Source organism: Branchiostoma floridae, chromosome 16 (assembly GCF_000003815.2).
Source record: "Branchiostoma floridae strain S238N-H82 chromosome 16, Bfl_VNyyK, whole genome shotgun sequence".
Classification (NCBI taxonomy): Eukaryota; Metazoa; Chordata; class Leptocardii; order Amphioxiformes; family Branchiostomatidae; genus Branchiostoma; species Branchiostoma floridae.
This window is the reverse complement of record NC_049994.1, coordinates 596,605-617,894: the sequence shown is the minus strand read 5'-3', so window position 1 is coordinate 617,894 and position 21,290 is coordinate 596,605. Positions and strand designations below refer to the sequence as shown.

General features: G+C 41.5%; 1 protein-coding gene across 1 annotated transcript in view; it reads left to right on the top strand.

Moving 5' to 3' along the window:
* The window catches only part of LOC118403893 (bone morphogenetic protein receptor type-2-like), a 50,340-nt gene that overhangs the window by 7,567 nt on the left and 21,483 nt on the right, over nt 1–21,290 (top strand). Inside the window, exons 4-8 of the mRNA XM_035802748.1 lie at nt 5,595–5,777; nt 6,142–6,255; nt 7,697–7,795; nt 10,688–10,843; nt 11,845–12,027. Coding sequence (XP_035658641.1) covers nt 5,595–5,777; nt 6,142–6,255; nt 7,697–7,795; nt 10,688–10,843; nt 11,845–12,027 — 735 coding nt within the window. The remainder of the gene's footprint in view (nt 1–5,594; nt 5,778–6,141; nt 6,256–7,696; nt 7,796–10,687; nt 10,844–11,844; nt 12,028–21,290) is intronic.

Sequence of the window (21,290 nt, the reverse complement as noted above, 5' to 3'; positions counted from 1 at the left end):
TTCATGTAAAGGAGATATATTTGATTAAAAGTGATTCCTGTGTTTTACCCTACATGTCCATCGATATGAAGTCAAGGGAGAAACATTTGCAGACTAGAGTTCCACAACCCGATACCTTTGCCAAATGATTTTAGAGGGGCATTCCACTCCAGAAGCGAGTATTATAATTCCTCAGAGAATAAATGATAATGTTTGAATCACACCAAAAAGTAGTTACTCAAGCAACTGGATATGGTTTTGGAAACGGTCAGACGTTTCAAATAGAATCCACTATCCTTCGTCAGTGACACTGAAGTGATCTGGAAGAAACAGGTCTTTTATACCAAAACCATATGATGATGATGATTGGTTTATTCAGGAAACAGGAAACATATACACTATGTACAAGGCCTCGCAGGCAACCTCAGTTACCTGAATTATGCTTGTGCATATATAACATGATCGCGCTTACACTTTTGAAAAAACAACATAATTTAAAAGCTTAATTACAGAATTAGTTTAAAACTCAGCATATAAACAGAATAGAATACATTTGCCGGATAGGGTGGCACACAATAGCGATGTTGTTGTTCGGATGTCCAAATAGTCCACAGTCCATAACATTTAAGTGTTATTAAGCACCTGCACCATATACGGAATCAGGCTTCTTTTATACCTATCAGTTCTCGTATGGACAGGGTCAAGCAGGTGAGAAGTCCTGGTTCGTCTGCCGCTAACCTCGCCACGGTGAGGTGGGAGCCAGTTTCTGAACTTTTCAGACGACAACAGGTGATGGGCGAATTTGAGGCACAACTCGCGGCGACGGTTGTCGAGGGTTGGCAGTTCAAGTGTCTGACAGGCCTCAGCGTAGGATGTATAGTCGGCACCGAGGATCGTACGGCAGGCCCGTTTCTGGATGGATTCAATCCTCGCCCGTTGCTGTGTGGTGAGACCTGCATGCCATGCTGGTGCGGCGTATTCTGTAGTAGGGCGAACGAACGTCCTATAGCAGAGCAGTAACTCGTCGCGGGAAAGGTTAAACTGTCTTAGCTTACGCAGCATGAAGTCTTTGGTTGGCTTTCTTCATAATGTGGTCGACATGGGAGTCCCAGCCGACGTCAGCCTGTACATACAGTCCAAGCAGTTTAGCGACCTTGACTACTGTTAGTGGTTCTCCTGCGATGGACAGAGGTGGTAGCGGAGGTGGAGTTCGTGTGAAGAAGACATGGAGAACTGTACACTTCTTGGGGTGGAGTTTCATGTTCCGTGATTCTGCCCAGCTGTGTAGGTCGCTGAGGTCAGTTTGAATAGTAGACATGGCTTGGATGTATCGGCTTTCAGCGAGGTTCAGATCGTCCACGAATTTCCAATGCTTTGCTAGTGCATCTTGGCTTGCAGTGTTAATGTGCGCAAGAAATAGCAAAGGGCCAAGAACAGTGCCTTGTGGGAGGCCACACGTGGTCGTTATCCAGTCAGAAACCGCACCTTTGTAGACCACTGTTTGTTCCCTGTCCATGAGGAAGGAGCAAATCCATAGCGCGATTGAAGGTCTAAGGCCAAGGTTCAGAAGACTTGTGACAACGTGGAGGTGTTGTACCCTATCAAAGGCCTTTGCGAAGTCAGTTGTTACGAGGCTCGTTATGGTACCCCTTTGATCTGCTGTTTTTGCTAGTTGGTGGATGATATCGACCAGGCAGTGAGTTGTCGAATGGCCAGGGAGGCACCCGAACTGTGAGGGATCGATATCGTGCTTAATGTCAGAATACAAAAGTGGTGATATGAGTCTTTCAGCGACCTTTGCTAGTGTTGGAGTGAGTGAAATGGGTCGTAACTCCTCTATTGATGGAGGTCGGGTCTTAGGTAACGGCACAATGTTAGCCTGGCGCCACTGGACAGGGACATACCCCTCCGACAAAGACGCGTTCAGTATCGACGTTATTGGGGTGGAGATCTCGTAGGCGAACTCCTTTATGATTTTGTTTGGTAGTCCGTCTGGGCCGGCAGCGCTCTTTACTTGTATTTGTCGCAGTCTGTCGTACACCTGCCAAGGTAAGAGTTCTTCCACAGGTCTTCCCGGGACGAACGCGGGTAGTTTGGTTAGGTCAAGAGGGTCCAATGAACATGTAACAGTAGATAGAGCCTTGTTTATGGCATTAGCAGTGGCTCTGTGGTCCTCTGGGGGAGTTCCTTCGATGTTCAGTGTTAGACCTTTGTTCGCGGTATTCGCCATCGTCTTGATCGTGTTGTACCACTTTGAAGGATCTTCTGTCCGAAGGGTTTTGACTTTGTTCTTATAAAATGACATTCTGGCTTTCTTGATCTCATATTGCACCTTGTTGCGCAGTGATCTCCATCTTTCGTTCTCGCCTGTATTGAAAGCTCGTTGTCTCCGGTGTATAAGGTTCTTTATTCTTTGACTAATCCATGGTTTGTCGCTTGTGTGAGTTTTGATGGTCTTCACTGGAAAATGTTGCTTGATTTTTGTGTTCATCGTCTGGTAGAACGCGTCCGTTTTGGCTTGTGTGCTGTTGCTGAGTAACTACTTTTTGGCGTATCTTATTACCTGGATGTCGAACCTACATCGACGTATGTTTGAATCAAGTTTCTTTGGTCAAACTTAACCCAAGTGGAAGCTTAAACGCAGGGGCAACAATGAGTTCCCCTGAGGACCCTTCCAATGCATTGTGCGCTGGTGGGAGAGGACGTGACTTCAACCATGGGAACAGCTACCGGATAGTACTAGTATAGATTTTGATACTAAATGATGTTTTAGGATCACTTTTTGAGCAGACTGTTTGTACACAAATGTCATCAGAACATTTGTGGGTCATTCTGTAGTAATTTGTCCACGTATAAGGGACCTGACGTTAAAAAAATTTTCAATGCCCAAACAAACATGTAGCACTTGATGTTGTTACAGTCACGCTGCAACGGTTATAAGACTTACCTTGTCTGATATCACTTCTCCGATCTATGTGAAAAAAGTCTCTGGTAACGTTTAATATGCAAGATCACGAAACTGAGCGTTTCCGCCAGACCGACGGCTAGCTGTTTAAGGCTGTCCAGGGATCGGAGGGCCGAAGGCCTGACCGGTCTCGGGGGTTAGGGGCATGCTACCTGGGAAATTTTGATATTTTTGACCCTCTAAAACGAAATTTCCCGCATTCTGGGAGGCAAAAAAATGTGGATTTTATGCGTCCACATCAACGAAGAGAAAAGCGGGTGGGGAGGGGGGGTAATCCAAGGCGATCTTTTCCACTACACATGTACGAAATTTACACAAGAAAACAAATTAATGTTGTAGTTGGAAGAGACTTGGGTACATTTTAGCGATATCGTTACGAAAACCGCTTCAAGACTGCTTCAATCTTTCCAAAACGGGAGTTATTTCGGCCAATTGCAACCTACAAACTTGCCAAAAAAATTTCGCGCCACCATGATTACGTCATATGCAGCAGAGAGCCCGCTGTCACGAAAGTAAACATTGTAATGTTTTATCCCGTTGCCGTCCGTGAACCATTCCGTATACAAAGAACAGATGCACGCAGGATTGATATTTATACCAATTTTAGTTTCTATAGTTTTCTTAAACTTCGTGCGAACATGGAATCACACGACAGAGGCGGCTGCAAAAAATTTCTCAGTATGGGGAGGGCGAACTATTTCAACGTAATCCTTGGGGGTCAGGGGGCATGCTCCCCCGGGAAAATGTGGAAATCTTGACTATCTGAAACGATCTTTCCTAGATTTTGATGGGCAAAATTTGCTGGCAGACTAAGCTAAGTTTAATAGCCTTTATTTTAGAACTTCACATGGTTTTGAGGGCGACGACACCCCCAACGTATTTCCACGATTTCGAGCGCCGGGTATGGCACGAGCCGTCGCAAGGTAGGTCTGTCAAATCATTTGAATGTCATTCAAATGATGAAGTTTGGACCCTCTGAGACACGATTTTCTGCATTTTGAGGGATAAACTTCGCTGGTAGACTATGCTAAATGTAATGACAATTTTCTGTCAGAGGAAGAGATTTTTGATGGCGACGAGTGCCGAAGTGTTGTGTGCGCCGGAGGCACAAGCCGTCGCAAGGGACGTCCAGAGAAAAATTGAAATCTTGACCATCTGAAACTTCATTTCCTGCATTTCAGGGGCACATTTTGCTTATTTATCAAGGCCCCTAAGGCAATTTTTTTTCAATGCCCCCCCCCCGGCTCAAAATTTTTTTGAATGGCCCTCCCCCCAGGCCAAAAAATTTTTCAATGGCCCCCCCCACCTATGCACCAGCCCTCCCCCCGGTAAATATCGTCAGGTCCCTAAAAGTAACCCTTTTAGAGCAGAATGGTCCATAAATGTAACCAAAGCTCTGTATTCCAAGAGTCCCTTAACCTACTTGTGTACCTTCCTTTAAGTCTGATAGTCACAACTTTCATTAGCTAAGCGACTCTACTGTTAGCGAGAAATTGTGCCCAATGCTGGCCACGCAAGCAGCTTTCGTGCCGCCATTTTACGTTGGCCGACTTTCAACTCCTTATACTTAAATGGCCAAATTTCCCCATCCCAAGGTGAGATACATGTAGTCTTCAAACTTTTTTTGTATCTCCCTATTGTATGATAGTCACTTGATTGCTTTAGCAAGCTTATCCCGCCTGCCATTAGCGAGAAAGTGTGACAGTACATTAGAAGCAGGCCTGTATGGGGGTGCTTGGATTTAGAAAATAATTGTCGAAAAGACAAATGAGGTAACTTTGGGAAAAGTGGGATGTATCCCAAAAAATATCATCTATTAGAAAATAACACTCACTTATGGAATGGAATGCCCCTATAACTTCACGACTGGTGCATTAATTATGATTGTCATTAATCATGGAACTAAGTTCCTCATTTGCATATATTATACTATTGTAGCTGATTATCTCGTCCACCCAGATAACAGACATATGCAATCTATGTTCAGAAAGAAGGCTTTAATGATAATCGCATTTTTGGATGATATGCAAATGATTTCCTCATTGGCATAATTAATGTTCAATGATGTTCACCTGTACATAACTTCCAAATGCCACAAGTAAGAATGTCCAGTCATCTACCACAGTGGGATTACAGCATTTTCTCATTGATTATGCAAATTAGGTTTTTATTTGCATAGTATTTATCTATCAAGATTCGTCTCCTTGTCAGTGACAAATGGAGGATTTTGCAATAGTCCTACAATAGCACAAAGTGGGTTCATACAATTTTCTCATTGTTTATGCAAATTTGTTAGATTTCAATTTGCTTAATTATCATTTCAAAGGGAACATTGGAATTCCAATCTCTCCTAAGAAAATTCTAATTTTTTCAGATTCCACTAATTCCCATCTCCCAGGAGAATTCCAGATTCCCCTAGGAGAGATTGGAATTCAAATTTTCCCTGGGGATTGGAATTCCGAATTCCCCTGGATAAATCCAATCTCCCCTATGACATATACATATTATATGACTTCTATTGGAATATGTTAAGCAGTAATTGGAATCTACTAAATTATAGTAAATAAATGTCCAACAAAATTCACTCACACACACTCACACACTCACTATCCGGTTTATACTCTGCTGAAATGACAGTTGTTATATTTAGGCTGCTGGAACCATCCTGGTAAAGAGCACACGTGTGGAGAGCCAGAATGTTTCACCCGTGGCCCATCCCCACCCTCCATGAACAAAACTAAGTTTTGCTGCTGCAAAGGGAACATGTGCAACAATAACGTGACAGACCAGTATATTCCACCGGTTACCCATGTACCACCTTATCCTACTCCAGGTAAGAAAATTTCAGAAACATTTTTAATATAACCTTTTACACTGAAATATTATTTTTTCTGTGGTATTATGTGGAGCAAAATTAATGATTCAACAAAAAGGTCAAGTTTCTCTCATATAGGCTTGCCATAATGGGCCATAATATGTTTTTCCCATCAGAGAAAACATGGTCATGAGGAGAGATTAAACAGATGTACATGATTGTATATTACATGCCTTGAGTTTTAGCTTTTCACCCAATTTGTACAGACAACTTTATGTTGCTTCTTGGTGGCTGCCAAAAAGTTTAAAATTTCTTCCTTACTTTAGCGTGTAAACATCAGTTTGTGTAGAAACTCAGGAATAATTACTATTCTTATCTCCAGCATATGCCCAGCACAGCACATACAAGGAGGAAACAACTATCATTGTGATGACTGTAGTGTGTTCTACTGCCATCATTATTTCTGCAATCTACTTCTTGATCAGAGTTTGGCACGGTAAGTGAGGCCTTATACTGCACCATACATGGCTTACATGTATAATGTATACTAACTGTTAATTGGCATTTACCCCTCTAAAGGCCTACGTCACATTACCCAGGGGGTCTGCGCAATGTCTAACCGATCTAGGCCCCGGCCGGGCTCTGAAGCCGGGTAGACATCGGGTCATGATGTAGTCACAAATCATTTTTTCTTCACGCGTCCCATTAGAGGTCCCTCAGCTCACTGTCCGATGGTGGCAAAGGCTTTGCCACCGTTGCATCCTTGTTCTTGCTACATGGGTAGCAGAAGAAGAGAGACAAACAGAACATCAGCGCCAGAGAAGAAGGCTCTGGTTGAGGCGCCGACCCATGTTTTGGTTCTACCATACGCTAAAGAGCAAGCTAATGTGAGAACATTGTTGCGACTTTAAGGTCTTTATGCGCATGAAGCCCCAAATGTTCTATGACCTGCTCATGCTTGTGGGACTTTCCATTGAGAAGAGTTACACTGTAGAAAGTGAGTTTTTTACTGCTGATATTTCCCTAACATTTTCCCTGCCGGGCCCCTGGTTCATTTTAAGTCCGACTTAAAATTAACAGGGGCCCCACCCAAGACCAAAAATAACCCGGCAGCCGCTGGGAGACCCACAGGACCCCAACTGGAAGTGCAAAAGTGCCCGGGCCTCTGGTTGATTTTAAGTCAGACTTGAAAATAACCGGGCCCTGCCCGAGCCCCAAAATAGCGCGGCAGCCACTCAAGACCAAAAATAACCCGGCAGCCGCTGGGAGACCCACAGGACCCCAACTGGAAGTGCAAAAGTGCCCGGGCCTCTGGTTAGATTTGTGACACTTTTATGTATGTATATATCCTGATTTGTTGTGACCTGTACTTAGCCCGGTTGAGCAAAATTGTACAATAAAGGTCTTCATTCATTCATATCCGGCTGGGCCCCTTTGTGGAAATATGACGTTAGCATAACCCAGGGAAATAATCATGTAGTCTACATACATGCGTATCCAGAACAACGTGTATTGACTTTTCTTCTGGTAATGTTCATCTATCAAGGAATCGACAATAACTGGCATGTATCGGGGTCAAAGGTCACTGCTATGTGGTCAATTAAGTGAAATTAGAAGGAGTTCATTTGGATTTAGGCAGGACTGGACACTCTAAGACAAAGGTGGTCATTGATCATCTATCGTTGGTCTGTCCGCATTGAGTATATATTGTACATATATCTATCCATGTATCTATCATGTCTACAGCGACCAGTTCATAATCAGCCTTGTTACAAACTTTAAGTACATGCAGGAGCTGACTTGTTTGAATTTGGCTCCAGTCAGATTCACAATTCCAATGTGAAAAGTGTCAATGATTTGCATCATTGAATTTTCACAATGTAACAATGAATATGTCCAACATTCATGAAAATGCTATTCTGCCATTCTGGATTCAGGATCCCAGAGAGAGCTCCACCACACAATGCATCTGACAGATGACATCTCCATCACTCCTAGTCTGGACATGGATAATCTCAAACTGCTACAAGTTCTAGGTAGGTATTTAAGATATGGGTGAAATCTTCTTACAGTATTGATTTTGGCGACGCCTGATGGGTGAGCCTCATAGTATAGTGTGCGACCGTTTGCAAAGAATTCCAAAAACTGTACAGGAATGTCAAAAGTCTGCGTGTGCGTAGTTGCATTATGCCGGACTGAACCATTACCTCTACGGGTAAGCTTTACAGTCGCAGGGCACATCCCGATATACATGTGCACAGCATAATACATTGCGACAGGGTTCCGGATATGGATGTTGACTGGGATGTACCACCCTTGCCCAGGGTGCGAAACCAGGGTGAAACCAGCTAAAACCTTCAGTACGAGCGCGGCAAAGCATATAAACTAATGACTTGTCCGGGAAATACAGTAAAACTATTATTAGGGCTGAGAATTTTCCAATTTTTGTGGTCAGAAGTATAAACTAGCAAGCCGGCACCACTGTGGCTGTTAGTTGGTTTCACCCGATGACCTCATGGGTCACGACTTGCGTTTCGTCTCAGGCCTTTGTTCTTTGTTGTCAGAAAGTGATTTTTACCATGTCCCGTGCACTGTAACTATATCTGCTAGACAAATCATTAGTTTATATGCTTTGCCGCCCTCGTACTGAAGGTTTTAGCTGTTTTCACCCTGGTTTCGCACCCTGGGCAAGGGTGGTACATCCCAGTCAACATCCATATCCGGAACCCTGTCGCAATGCATTATGGGAAGTGTGAAAAAGGTCCATGTGTCCAGGAGTTTGAAAAGTTTGGTGGCCTTCTTCACCCTTGATATCTTTGTTTCAAAAATGCAAACCGATTTGTGAAACAAGCATTGTATGAGCTTAAATCATGTATAACATGTGGGGTTGTGAGATAGCGATGTGATGGTTACCTTCGCCAAGAACGTTATATTTTGGGTAGCGTTTGTATGTGTGTATGTTTGTAGAAGACCACCATAACTTGAGAACACCTAATTGGATTGTGTTGATATTCGCAAGTGGGTAGGTCTTGTTGAGACCTGGAAACAATTAGATTTTGGGTCCCCTAGCGGCCTGTTACGGTACTGCAGCGGAACTTCCTGGTTTGATATCTCGAGTTCTGGACATGCGGCAACTATAAATCTTAAGTGGTGGACAGCTCTTGATGCCGTGAGTAAGTGGTATAGGTTTGGGGCCCCTAGCGGCTTGTTTTGGAAGTGCAGGATAGGTTTAGTGTCAGACTTTGAAAGGGAATAACTCAAGTAGGGGTTGACGGATTGTGATTTTTGGTATGTGGATATTTGGCACGTGATGCTTGATATATCACATATCAATTATGCAGATTGGAAGCTAATTTGCATAATTAATTGGGAAATTGTCTAAACATGCTTAGTTCAGTTATAGGACCATTGCAACATGTGACCTTTTTAACTGAGAAAGAGAATATTGATGAATATTGTGCAAAATAAAAACCTAATTTGCATAATTAATGACAAAATGCTATAATGTCATTGTGGTAAATGACGGGAACTTCGAACTTGTAGCATTTGGAAGTTATGAACAGGTGAACATCATTGAACATTAATTATGCAAATGGGTCCTAATTTGCATAAATTATCAGAAAAAGCGACAAAAGCCTCCTTTCTTAACATATATTGCGCACGTCTGTTCGGTGGAGGCGATGATCAAGTTATATAATTTATGCAAATGAGAGCCTTATTTGCATGATTAATGACAAACTGAATTAATACAGCAGTTGTAAAAGATCGAATCATTTGGCGAAGACCTGTATGGGGTCGTTGAACTCTAGTTCAACATGTACCTGTATGACTTGCTCTATGTGGTGCAATTGTTATCTAATTCAATCATTGAGAAATTGTTATAATATCAAAGTGGTTAATGATGATAATTTCATTCTTGGAACATTTGGCAACTACGATATTTGAACGTTATCAGACATAGATCAAGTAAATTAGGGTTTCATTTACATAAATTATTAGAAAATACTACAATAGCCTTCTTTGCTAAGACTTTAATATTTTAGCATGACTTGTTTATTATTCAGCTAGAGAAGTTGATGAACTGATATGATTTATGTAAATGAGGGTCTGATTTGAAAAATCGATGAGAAGCATTAGTTCACTCTTCACTCACAAGAGAACCCCTTTTGACAGCAATGCTCTCTGAACATTTATCGCCAGGTGAATGGAATACGACTATTAGAACCAATTAATAACAACAATCCTTAATACTTATAAACAATAAAACCGTCGCCATGGCAATAATTTTCATTGCCACACTTTTTGTATTTGTTTCTGCTTCTTTCTTTCTTCTTCTCCTGTCACAATCTTTATGGGAAAAGATGCCCGTCATTCCTGGGGCGAAAGACCTGAAATTTGGTACAGGGGACCATTACCCACAGACATTTTTCCTTCTTGTAATAAATGCAGTCAAAATTATTCTATTGAAGTTTTTTGCCCATTTTCTGACCAAAACTGTGTATATGTTTGCCTCTTGTACCCTGGTCACAACCTTGATCTCAGGGTGGAACTACATTGGCACCTGACTTGCAGAAACTCGCATACTGAATAAAGTCAAAGTCAAATTGATGAGCAACTACATGTACATGTACACAGGACCAATACTGACTGTTATGTCCTACCTGGGATTGAGGCTCTAGACTAAATCTAGTTCTTCTAAAATAAACACCAGAAGCTCTCAACCAGGGCAAAGAAGCTTGGCGTTGGGTAGGAACTAGTTCACCTGTAGTTCCTCCATGAGATCAAGGATTGTGTGGGGGCCATCTTAGCGGTCTTACATGTATCTTATTTAGAACCGCAACATTGGAATTAACTGTTACTGAAAATAGAACTTGATATTATAATATTCTTGTAGTCATGATGTCAATATATTTCTGTACTTTTTGCAGACCGTGGCCGATATGGGTGTGTCTGGAAAGGCTGCTTGAATGAGAGAGAGGTGGCAGTGAAAGTTTTCAACCCTTGCCATAAGCAAAACTTCTTGAATGAGAGGGACATTTACACAACCGCACATATGGAGCATGACAATGTAATCAGGTTTATAGGTACATGCTCTTTCAGTCTTTGTGAGTTTAAAACCTACATGTATGGATTAACTTGGATTTAGAATAAACCTTGACTGAGAAATATTTATGCAGATTATATTTTCACTAGCATTTGTGAACCAATAAGAAGAGAATTTAAAGGCACCCAGAGCAGTTTTTAGAGCATTCAAATTGAAAATATTCTGGATGAGACAATCGGTACGATATTGACATTTACTTCAACATACTAGCACATTTGTATCATTCGTACTTTCAGCGTTTAAAAGGACGCACAAACATGCTGCAAATGTCCCCCTTTGATTTATTGGGTCCTACAATAAATCAGCATAGGATCGAACCACTAATGGTCGGTATTTTTCGGAGATTTTCGAACGCATGTCTTCCGTCCAACACAACCGATTATAACTTGTTAATGAGATTGTACTATGTCTTGAACATGGACGAAGTCAGAACTGACTAACCTTGTAAAAAGCCAATATTTGTGTAGTGCAGTGGCAGTTTGTTCGTCTCGGAACCGAGAGGTTGCGGGTTCGAATCCGGCTGCCCTGTTACCGATCTTGTGCCCTTGGGAAAGGCACTTTACACGTCTTTCCTCACTTTACTCAGGTGAAAAAGAGTACCTAGCTTCGGCTAGGGCCATCCCTCGGATAGGACGTTAAATGGAGGTCCCGTGTATGGTGAGAGCCACACCCCATGCACATTAAAGAACCCCCACACGTGCGGTGGTGCGGTGTGTGTTGGTGCAAATCCTTCTGTTGGGAGTTGGTAATTCACTTCAAATCACCAGGATGGAGGCCTGGCGAACCTCCATACCGTATCAGCTACATGGTGAATTACATCATTCACCCGGACGGGAGACCTGGCACATCCCCATCTTGTAATTAGCCAGCAAAAGGGTACATTTTGTATACTTTCTGCAGTACTGAAAGCATACAAGTTTAGATGCTGTGGTAATGCTTAATCTGCCTCCCTAATGACCAGGAGGTCTCTTTCTTTCTTAGGTGCAGAAGAGAGGATTGGTATGGAGGGCACAGTGGAGTACTTACTGGTGATGGACTATGCACACCATGGGTCACTTTACCACTACCTGAAAACCTACATGGTTAACTGGACTGGCATGTGTCGTTTAGGCCACTCACTTGCCAGGGGACTAGCTCACCTACACTCTGACTTTGTCAAAGCAGGTATGTGGTTCTCAGTAATTCCACAGTACTTACTGCATGAGAATTTCTGGCAATTTCTGGTTTCTTATACTACCGTGGAACTTGACATGTCCGGGTCGTATAAAGGAATTTCTAGCCATGGTGTGTCCGGTGCCGAATATCCCCAATCATTGCCAGACACGGCCATGTCCGGTAGTTCGCAGTACCCGCACACTGCGTGTCTTGAGAAGTGGTTGAGTGAATGGGGTGTATTCAAGTGATAATTGCCATCAATGCTTTTTAAAAGAAAATGGTACGGAAACAATATAAAAGTATCCCTGCAATAAAGAAACGAAAAACTTCTCTGTATCTTATTTCTTGCATTAACAAAGCTTATGATCCTGATAAAATGTTAACGTGTGTATATTCAACTTACGGTACCGCAGAGTGACTTTAGAAATTACAAAGTTTGCCCATGCTACATGAATTATAAGACATTACCCTGCAACAAAATGTTTGACAGTTGAACATGTCTATTTCGTAACATTCTGTTCCGTTTGCTTATTTACTGGTCGTGCGGGAAAAGGCGCGTTACTGGTTCTAAACACGCACGTTCCAATTCTGTGAATAATGTTCAATTTTGCGAATTTGCTAGTTTGTTAAACTTTTGGGATTGAGATACCCATGGATGAAAATCTACACGCTACAGTATTTTTGAAAGAAACAGACGTTAATTAACTGCTATTTCCCCTGAACGCATTCCCCTCCCTCCAATACACATGCAATGTTTTGTTCTCAAAACATGGTGTCGGTATACGTACGCGACACGCCTGTCTTACTTACTGGCTACAAAAATCCCGCCACCCCCCAAAACGGAAAAATGTATATTACATATAATATTGAAACTAAATGTAAGCGTTGATGTTATGGCACCATTTTGATTGTCCAGCTATACGGCCAGACACGGTGTAGTTAAATGATTATTCTATTTGTTGGAAGAATTTCTGCAAAATTAATACAAACTATTTCTATCAAAGCCTATGGAGCTTAGAAAAACTTAAGAACTTCAATTTGTGATAGGTTTATTTATGATATATAACGATACACGACAAGCTCATGTTAGTGAACTAGAAAATAAGACATACAATTAGTATGTAACAAGGGTTATCGGAAAAACCGGTCCGGTCTGGGCCGCGGAAAACCCTGTCCGGTCCGGTTTTGGGGCGGAAAAACCGGTCCGACCTGTCCTGCGTGTAGCTACGCCTTCTGTTAGGAAATAACAGAATTGCAATTGGTATGGTGTGTTCCCGTATATCACAGCATGGAGCGCACTGATTGGATGTATGGGGGTCTGCAAGCTAATGTCACTGTTCACGTCAGATAGATTGGCGACGGGTAGCATAAACATTGCACTGGTGGCAATTTTACCATGAACGATACGCTGAACGGAAGTTTCACCGTAGATTACGATGAGCGTAATCGTGTACACGCCGTAAATCCGATCGTAATTACGGCCGTATTTACGGTGCAGTATCACGTGGAGAGCGGTCAGTAATATTCAGAATATTCAATGCTTTGTATACAGTATACATGAAATATTCATGAGATCACCATTAATTATAAATCAAACAGCCTGATTTATGGCAGAAATTTAACAACGTCTGGCCGGAAGGGCGGGGTTCTACAGCGTGTGCAACGTACTAGTAACTAGGCTGTTTTTTTAAAGTAAAATGGCTAGCCAACCTTTTGCTATTTTCCTAACACGAAAGAACAATCCTCATACTCATGTTTTCTTGGAAATATTTCTTCAATCAAAAATATGTGTATTGAAACAATACTGAGATAAATGCAACGTCAATCGAATATAAAGGAGGCGCCTGTACATGTGCGCAGAAAATCTAACGTAAACGGACAACACAAGTCATCGGCAACTTTGATATTGCCACCGTGCTTGATCAAGATCGGGAACATGCACCAGCGCACGCTCGGAAAGCCACCTTCGAATTTTTATAGGAATATCTGTGCACGGCAAATACATATCTGGAATGGTGCAGCTATATATTTTAGAACTACTACGTACTCTCTTTCTATTAAATATGACCAAATATGTTATAGTTCATACATGTACTTTATAGGCACTTTTCTCCTTGGTATGACGCATGTAGTCGGCGTGTAGTCACGCCGTAATTACGACGTCACGGCGTGTATATTGCTTTTATGTGGGGTTTAGAAAGTTAGGAATGTTGTCAAACTTTGTGGTTTTGAGCGGAAATATGGAACCTACATTGCCGGCACAATCACAACCATAGTTACAGCCAGGCTGTTGCATTGCCGGTCTGTAGATGGAATTTGAAGTGAAATACAAGTGTTGTTTACTTTTGGAAATGAATCAAGCCAAGAGCTCCAAAGAACGAACAACTGTATTTTCGGTACTATAGTATTATAATTAGTTTTTCATTCTACGCACTCGATAAGTAACGAAATCAGCATGAGTCTGCGGCAGTCACAGACTCCCCGGCACTCCGTGTAAGACGCCAGGCAACCCTGGACTGTCACTCTCGTTTCAACTTTTTCCCACGCGTTCAGCTGGCCGACACAGCACTGCCGAAACATTGAAAGCCTACCTTTGGTCAAGTCCTGTCAAATCTATTTCCAGCATACAAATTACAATGCCTATTTAGCGCTATGGCTTGGTTAAGTTCTGGCTTGGAATATATTAGGGTAACCCAGGACTGTTTCAGCTCTGCAAACTACACGGGCGTCTTTCCCGTCGGCGTGCGAGTTTTCGCAGGTGATTACAAGGGATTGTTGTCAACAAAACAAAAATGTGCAAGACAACAATCAATGTCAATGTCGGTAAAATCTGTCATCTATATGCTATAGAATATGATATGGTTTCTCAAGCCGGCTTTTCTTGATCGATATATTGAAGTTTTGCATGATCAAAAAAGACGATTGCGATTGCACCAGTGTCTGAAGATTTCCCCAACTTCAGTTCTTTGATCACGATACCATTTTCTCACATACATGCATATGAAATGAAACCCGTAAAAAGTGATGATTGTACAAATGTGTTCGTTGTCCCTTGCTGAAAGTTATCATATATTTGTCCCATCCAATCTCAGATCGGAAGAGCCCAAATAACACCGTGATAAACAGCGTGGCCACGGTTGGCTGGAGAATAATTCTTGGCATTTAATCTTCAACGAGAATAACTCACTCTTATCTTTGTCGACCTATTATTTGTCTAAAGCTATTTAGAAGAGCAAGTATAAAGTTTACTACTGTCCCCTCCTAGAAATGACGCACACATGTTCATGCAACCTACAGTTTTCTCATTACAGAGTATATAAATATAAAACTAGTGTTGGGGATTACAATTTCGCACCAAAAAAGACAATAATTCTGTACGGATCAGAACGCAACCCGCCAGCAACCTGAAAGACCACACCGGCGGTCTTACGTTGATTTACCACTGACACTGGAAGAATACCGGCATTCCTACTATTCATACTGTCGTAAAATCAAGGCGCTAATCGTTCTTACGGTGAGGACATGCGGCTCATTATCGACCTCATTCGCTCCATGTTGTGATATACGGGAACACACCATACCAATTGCAATTCTGTTATTTCCTGCCAGAGGGCGTAGCTACATGCAGGACAGGTCAGACCGGTTTTTCCGCCCCCAAACCGGACCGGACAGGGTTTTCCGCGGTCCAGACCGGACCGTTTTTTCCGATAACCCTTGTAACAAAGGTTTTCAAGATACAGTCAAACTTGTATTCAACAACCACTCAAGGGACCAAGGAAATATGGTTGTTGACTGGAGCACGTCCAGTCCGCCGGGTGGCGGCGGCGGACCGGCCCGTAGTCTCATGCATTTTCTGACGATTTCTTCATTCCAGGGCCATATGTAGATTATTCTGTGGCAAAACATAGCGACCTGTCATGTTTACTCATCACAACATACTGTATTTCAGTAGATTATACACTCCTTCGTGTGTTTTCCGGTGTTTAACTGTATTTTCCTCTGTTTTCCGGTAAAAAGGCTGACCGTTACAAAAGTACTGTAAATGCATTTAAGTTCGCGGGGATTTAATTTCGCGATAGCGGGAAATAGGACTTTTCGCGGTGGTTTTAATTTCGCGGTGGCACCATGCACTGTAGTATCTTAATGCCCTAGAAAAATGTTCGCGGTGGTTTTAAATTCGCGGTGACATGGCCAACGCGAAAACCGCAAACATTAATCCACCGCGAACATTTCTGCATTTACAGTACTCATTTTGAAATGGCTGCTGCTGGGATGGATCAAACACAGTGACTGTCTGTCAATTTTTGGTTGTTGAGAGGGGTGTGAAAGACCACTGGGAACTGCAAAAATGTGGTTGCTGGTTGGGGTAAGCAGTTGGTTGTTTAAAAGAGGACCATTACTATGCAAAATAGGACGGGACCGTCTCAGAGTGGTTGTTGACTGGAGTTGGTTGGTGGATAGAGTTGGTTGGATGGGCAGGTTTGACTGTACATAGAGGAGGTTAAAAGGAGCCTAAAGCGCTCAGGGTCCCCTTGGTTTTAATATAAACAGAAAACACACATGCATAGGGTAGATAATTGAATGTGTTCTTTGTTCCTGGGTATGCTTGAATGTAATACATGTGTATATAATAGAAGCATTGTACAACAAACAAATGCCATGTTTTTTCTGGCAGGGAAGTTACTAACTATGCACGTCGGGGCCCTTGATTTGTAACGTTTGTATGCTTTGTGATAATGCTAGTTGGACCAAGGAGATTATAGTTCACTTTTGTTGTAGGATAGAGTAAAAACGTTACTTTTATTATCAAAGTCATGTCTGAAACCGTAAACAATTATAGGTGCACTTTGCCACCTAGTACCGTGTGGGTATTGTTTGACTGACTGTATTATTTGACAGTCTGTGGATTGCGACCATGTGACAAAAAGCTAAATTCAGCTACAATAGACTTTCTGACTTACTTTGTCTGTCTGTATATGTAAATACACATAAAATACAGCCAATTGTATTCCACATAGCAGTTGGGTAGACCAATCAGCACACGTCTTGCGATTTTCAAATCTTTCAATTCCATCTTTCAGTTGGCATTCGGAGATGACCTTGTTTCTGTAAGGTAGTGCTTTCACCCAGCTCCTATCCCGATAGCAAAATGTTTGTATATGCACGCCAGACGGCCCCGTGCCCAGTGAACAATGAGAGCTTGGAAATACTCTACATGAAGACCGGACACCATCTTGCTGTGGAATTGCATTCAACTACCAATGCCATAGGACCTAGTCCTGTTTAGAAGGGTAACAACCGGTGCACCGAAGAGCCCAGCTGTTTTGTGTGGTTTGAGTTTCAGCAAGGAAGGTCTTTGTCGCTATGTCGAATGCGAGAAGGGCTAGCTGCTGCCGTTTCACGATGGACTAAATACTACTGTTATGCGAACTATACAAGGCTTTACAAGCCCGTGCTCCTGACTAGCATCGGTTTGTGTAGAAGACCGCCTGGACAACAGACTTTGTGAGATCAGAAATTGAGAGATCTATACAGGAGTTTATGTCATCAAATTGGAAGCGACTATACAGTTAGTTGGGCGACTGCTTATGAAAATAGTAAGACCCGGATGTATATGGCAGCCGACCAACATATATTTGAAAGCGAAAAGAGCGACGGAGCCCATCAGGAGCAGTCCAAAATAGTTAAAAATAAAACAAAAAACAAAGTTAATTCACATTTTGAAAGAATAAAGGAAACTCATACAAGCTACATGGGAAGGAGGGGGTGGTAAAACAACACTGTTTTTAATGACAAAGGGTGTAATGAACGCGCTCTAGAGGTAGATAATTAGGTGATAATTGCCCAGTAATTTATGCAAAGAGCATCCATGCGGCGTGGCACACGTCTCGGGTGTCCGGGCATATAGAGAAGTCTTACGGCTAAATGCGCGGTCAAGCACGGGTCATAGACACGTACCGGACACAAAGTGGTTCGTTTCCGTGCATACTCGGGTGTGCCAGTTGCCTGTTGCCAGTTGCATCATGTCTGGTTCGAAACGTACCGTGAATGTCCGAACATTTCGAGTTTCTGGGTGCATAGTTTCTACCCCGTATACTCAACTTTTCATGCAGTGACTGTACATGTTGTAGTCCTTTGCATGCCCCTCCATTAAGAGTACAGTAGCAACATGCATATGGACATGTACATCATCATCATCATCATGTACATGTCATACACATTGCACAGTGAAGTTGTGTCCTATTGCACTCACACCATGACTTTCACCTGGTAGGTTACTTTGTATTGATTCAGACAGAGACCTTAAATATTAGTTATTCATAGTTAATCTATTCCTGTGTAGGGTTAGTAAGGTGTCAATTCTTTTTTTTTATTGCCATGAATAATACATAAATACAAAAAAAATGAACAGAGGACAGCCTCCCTTAAATTATTTACACCAGAACCAACAAAATCAAGCAAAATCATACATTTAAATGTCAAAATGAAGCATAACTATGCATATATGTCAAGAAATTAAGCAAAATCATAAGCACAAAGTTCCCCACTTACCCCGATGCTTCTCCAGCTTCCCCCTCCGAGATGCAATAAGACATTCTGTCTTTTCAAATACCGATGTGTTTTAAAGGACTGGAAATTTAAAATTCTAATACATCAGGAGCGGAAGATGAAAATCTTACCCAATTATGTAATTAAAGATTCTTTAAAGCGGGCACACTAAAAGATAAATCTCCATACATAACAACAAAGGAATTTAATTCTAAAGTCAAACAGATTTCTTGTTTTAGCAAGTTTTGTACATTGTTCCAAAAAGATATCACATGAGAGCATTCCCAGAAGATATGAATGTACAATTCTTCTATCACTTTGGCAGAAAGAACAGGTACTGGATTCAATTAAGTTTCAAGTTTTTAAAACTTTGTTGCATGGTAAGAATTTAAAGTAAACGGTAGTACTGAGAATGCAGAGCATTGGGGTCAATAGTACATTAGGTAAGGCTGTGAATACATGCCATGGTATATAGGTCTATCAAAATACTAAAACCAAGATAATCTTACTTTATGGGTAATACTCACTTCATTTGTATGGACTTTTAGACTAGTAACTTTAATTCACCTTTATCCGCAGGGTAACCTATGTCTGCTGTGTTGCTAAATAGGGTACCCAGGGCTATCAAGTCAATGGGCGGTAGTTTCAAATTGTACTATTTTCGAAATATTGTAGTTTGAAACCAACATCTGTCAACTTGATATCCCTAAATACATAAATGTTCTTAGATAGAACAGATAAATGTTACCCAACGGATAAAGGTGAACTAGCATTATATTATTGGCTCTTGTGCCTTTGTTTGAAAACCAAATGATCTGAAATTTGGTATAAGGGTGTGTACGGTATGTACTCACATTTACATATGTATGGTGTACAATTCACTTATAACAAATCTTAAATTTGGGACTTTGTGCCATTCTTGATAAAAAATGTATATTTTGGGTTCCTGCATGTGTCATGGAATAGTAATGGATTCAGGGCTCTAGACAGCTTGTCATTTTGTAGCCAGCTTGAAATTTTTATCTGTCAGCTAATTCCTTTTCACGAAAACTGCGAAAATTAACTGATTTTGCTATGAAACCTAAAAGTAAATGTTGTCATTGAGAGAAAATAAGACGCCACGCTGATGTTTTGTAATAAAATTTTAATACAATGTATGAACAACTTTTAGAATCTCTTTCAACTTCATAAGCCAAAACACGCTGATCAGAAACATGTCGGCTGTGTGCACAAGGAATCCCCGCTTCGATCCCCGAACAGTGCTATCGGCAGTGCAGTGAATGAATAAAGTCGTTCATAGAAGAAATGTTGGACGTAAAAACAACAAGCCTTAGGATAACTTTGCTTTCCTTGTGACATGAGTTTTGAGGCCGGAAAATTTGCACAAATTCAAAAGGTAAACAACACTCGAAACATGACAGTGGCAAACTTTTTAAACTGGACTTGAGCCGCAATTACATTTACTGGCAGCATCCTTTCTAGATGATGGTCCATTCTGAAAAATCTAACTAAGTACTAACTAAGTTGATTCCAACCAAAGTTCGTAGAATGCACTATTCCAGAAGTTAGAAGGACTGAATCGAGAACCTGGAAAACGTTTTTTTTAATGAGATTATCGTATGGGAAAGGACGCCGACACAAATCGTCAAACTAGCATAACAATTAGCAAAACAAACAGAGTGTGGCTTTCTCGACCATGCCGCCTGTAGCTCCCACCAAGGATTTTTGGACATCAAGGTTGACGGATTGATTTAAAATTTTTCTGTCATACGCAACAAATCTCTGTCAAAATAGGACGCTGGCTAGAGCCCTGAATGGATTGAAGTATGCTGTATTTGCTCATGAGCCTTTCTAGTTTCTTCTTTTTTTTTTCAAATGTGATGAAGGATTTTACAACTACATGTAAGTTGGAGTTGAAGGAAAGAATTTCAGTTTTTGATATTAGGTATTGCATAACAGGGGCCACCCTAAGATGTGCCCTGCCCTAAGATGCCCAGATTTTTTTATGCTCTTATTATGCATAAGTACGCCGTGTTTGCTGCCACTGACTATGATGATTAGAAAGGTAAATAAACCAAGTCGAAACAAACAGCTTTTATTTCTATTAAAATTTTGCTTACACATATTCACTTCCCATTTTTTTGAAGACAGAATTTTCACAATAATGTTGGTAGCGCCAAATCACTGTGGTCACCTGTTACTAGGTATTGGTGGCTTGTGTCCATAAATAAACAACCAGTAAAAAACAGCCACACAACTGTCATACACATAAGAAATAAAGCTTCACAAAATGCTACAAATATTGGTCATCAAATGTTTGTTGAGTAGAAGACCGGCCATAGAAAAAACAACATGAGCATCACCGCCGTTGTTTTCCCTAGGGAGCGTGGCCCCGCAGGTGGCAGACGAGCGAACGCCCAAAAGATTGGTTACTCTAGCAAATGATTCGTACCGTCTATAAAAATAAAACTTCACAGAGTGATGTCGAATATGTTTCCCAATACGTACACAGAGTTTTTTTTTGTGATTTCGGCGTTGTAGTTTTTCGTAATGATTTTGTTAGTCGGGCCGCCGCATTCAGTGCATTTCACCCATTTCCCATAAAAACACGACCTGGATTGTGAAAGATTTATCCCTCCTCGCGGGAGACAAGAAGCACAGTCACACAATCACAATTCTACTGTCAAAAGAAAGCTAATATATCATAAAATTAGAATTTTTAT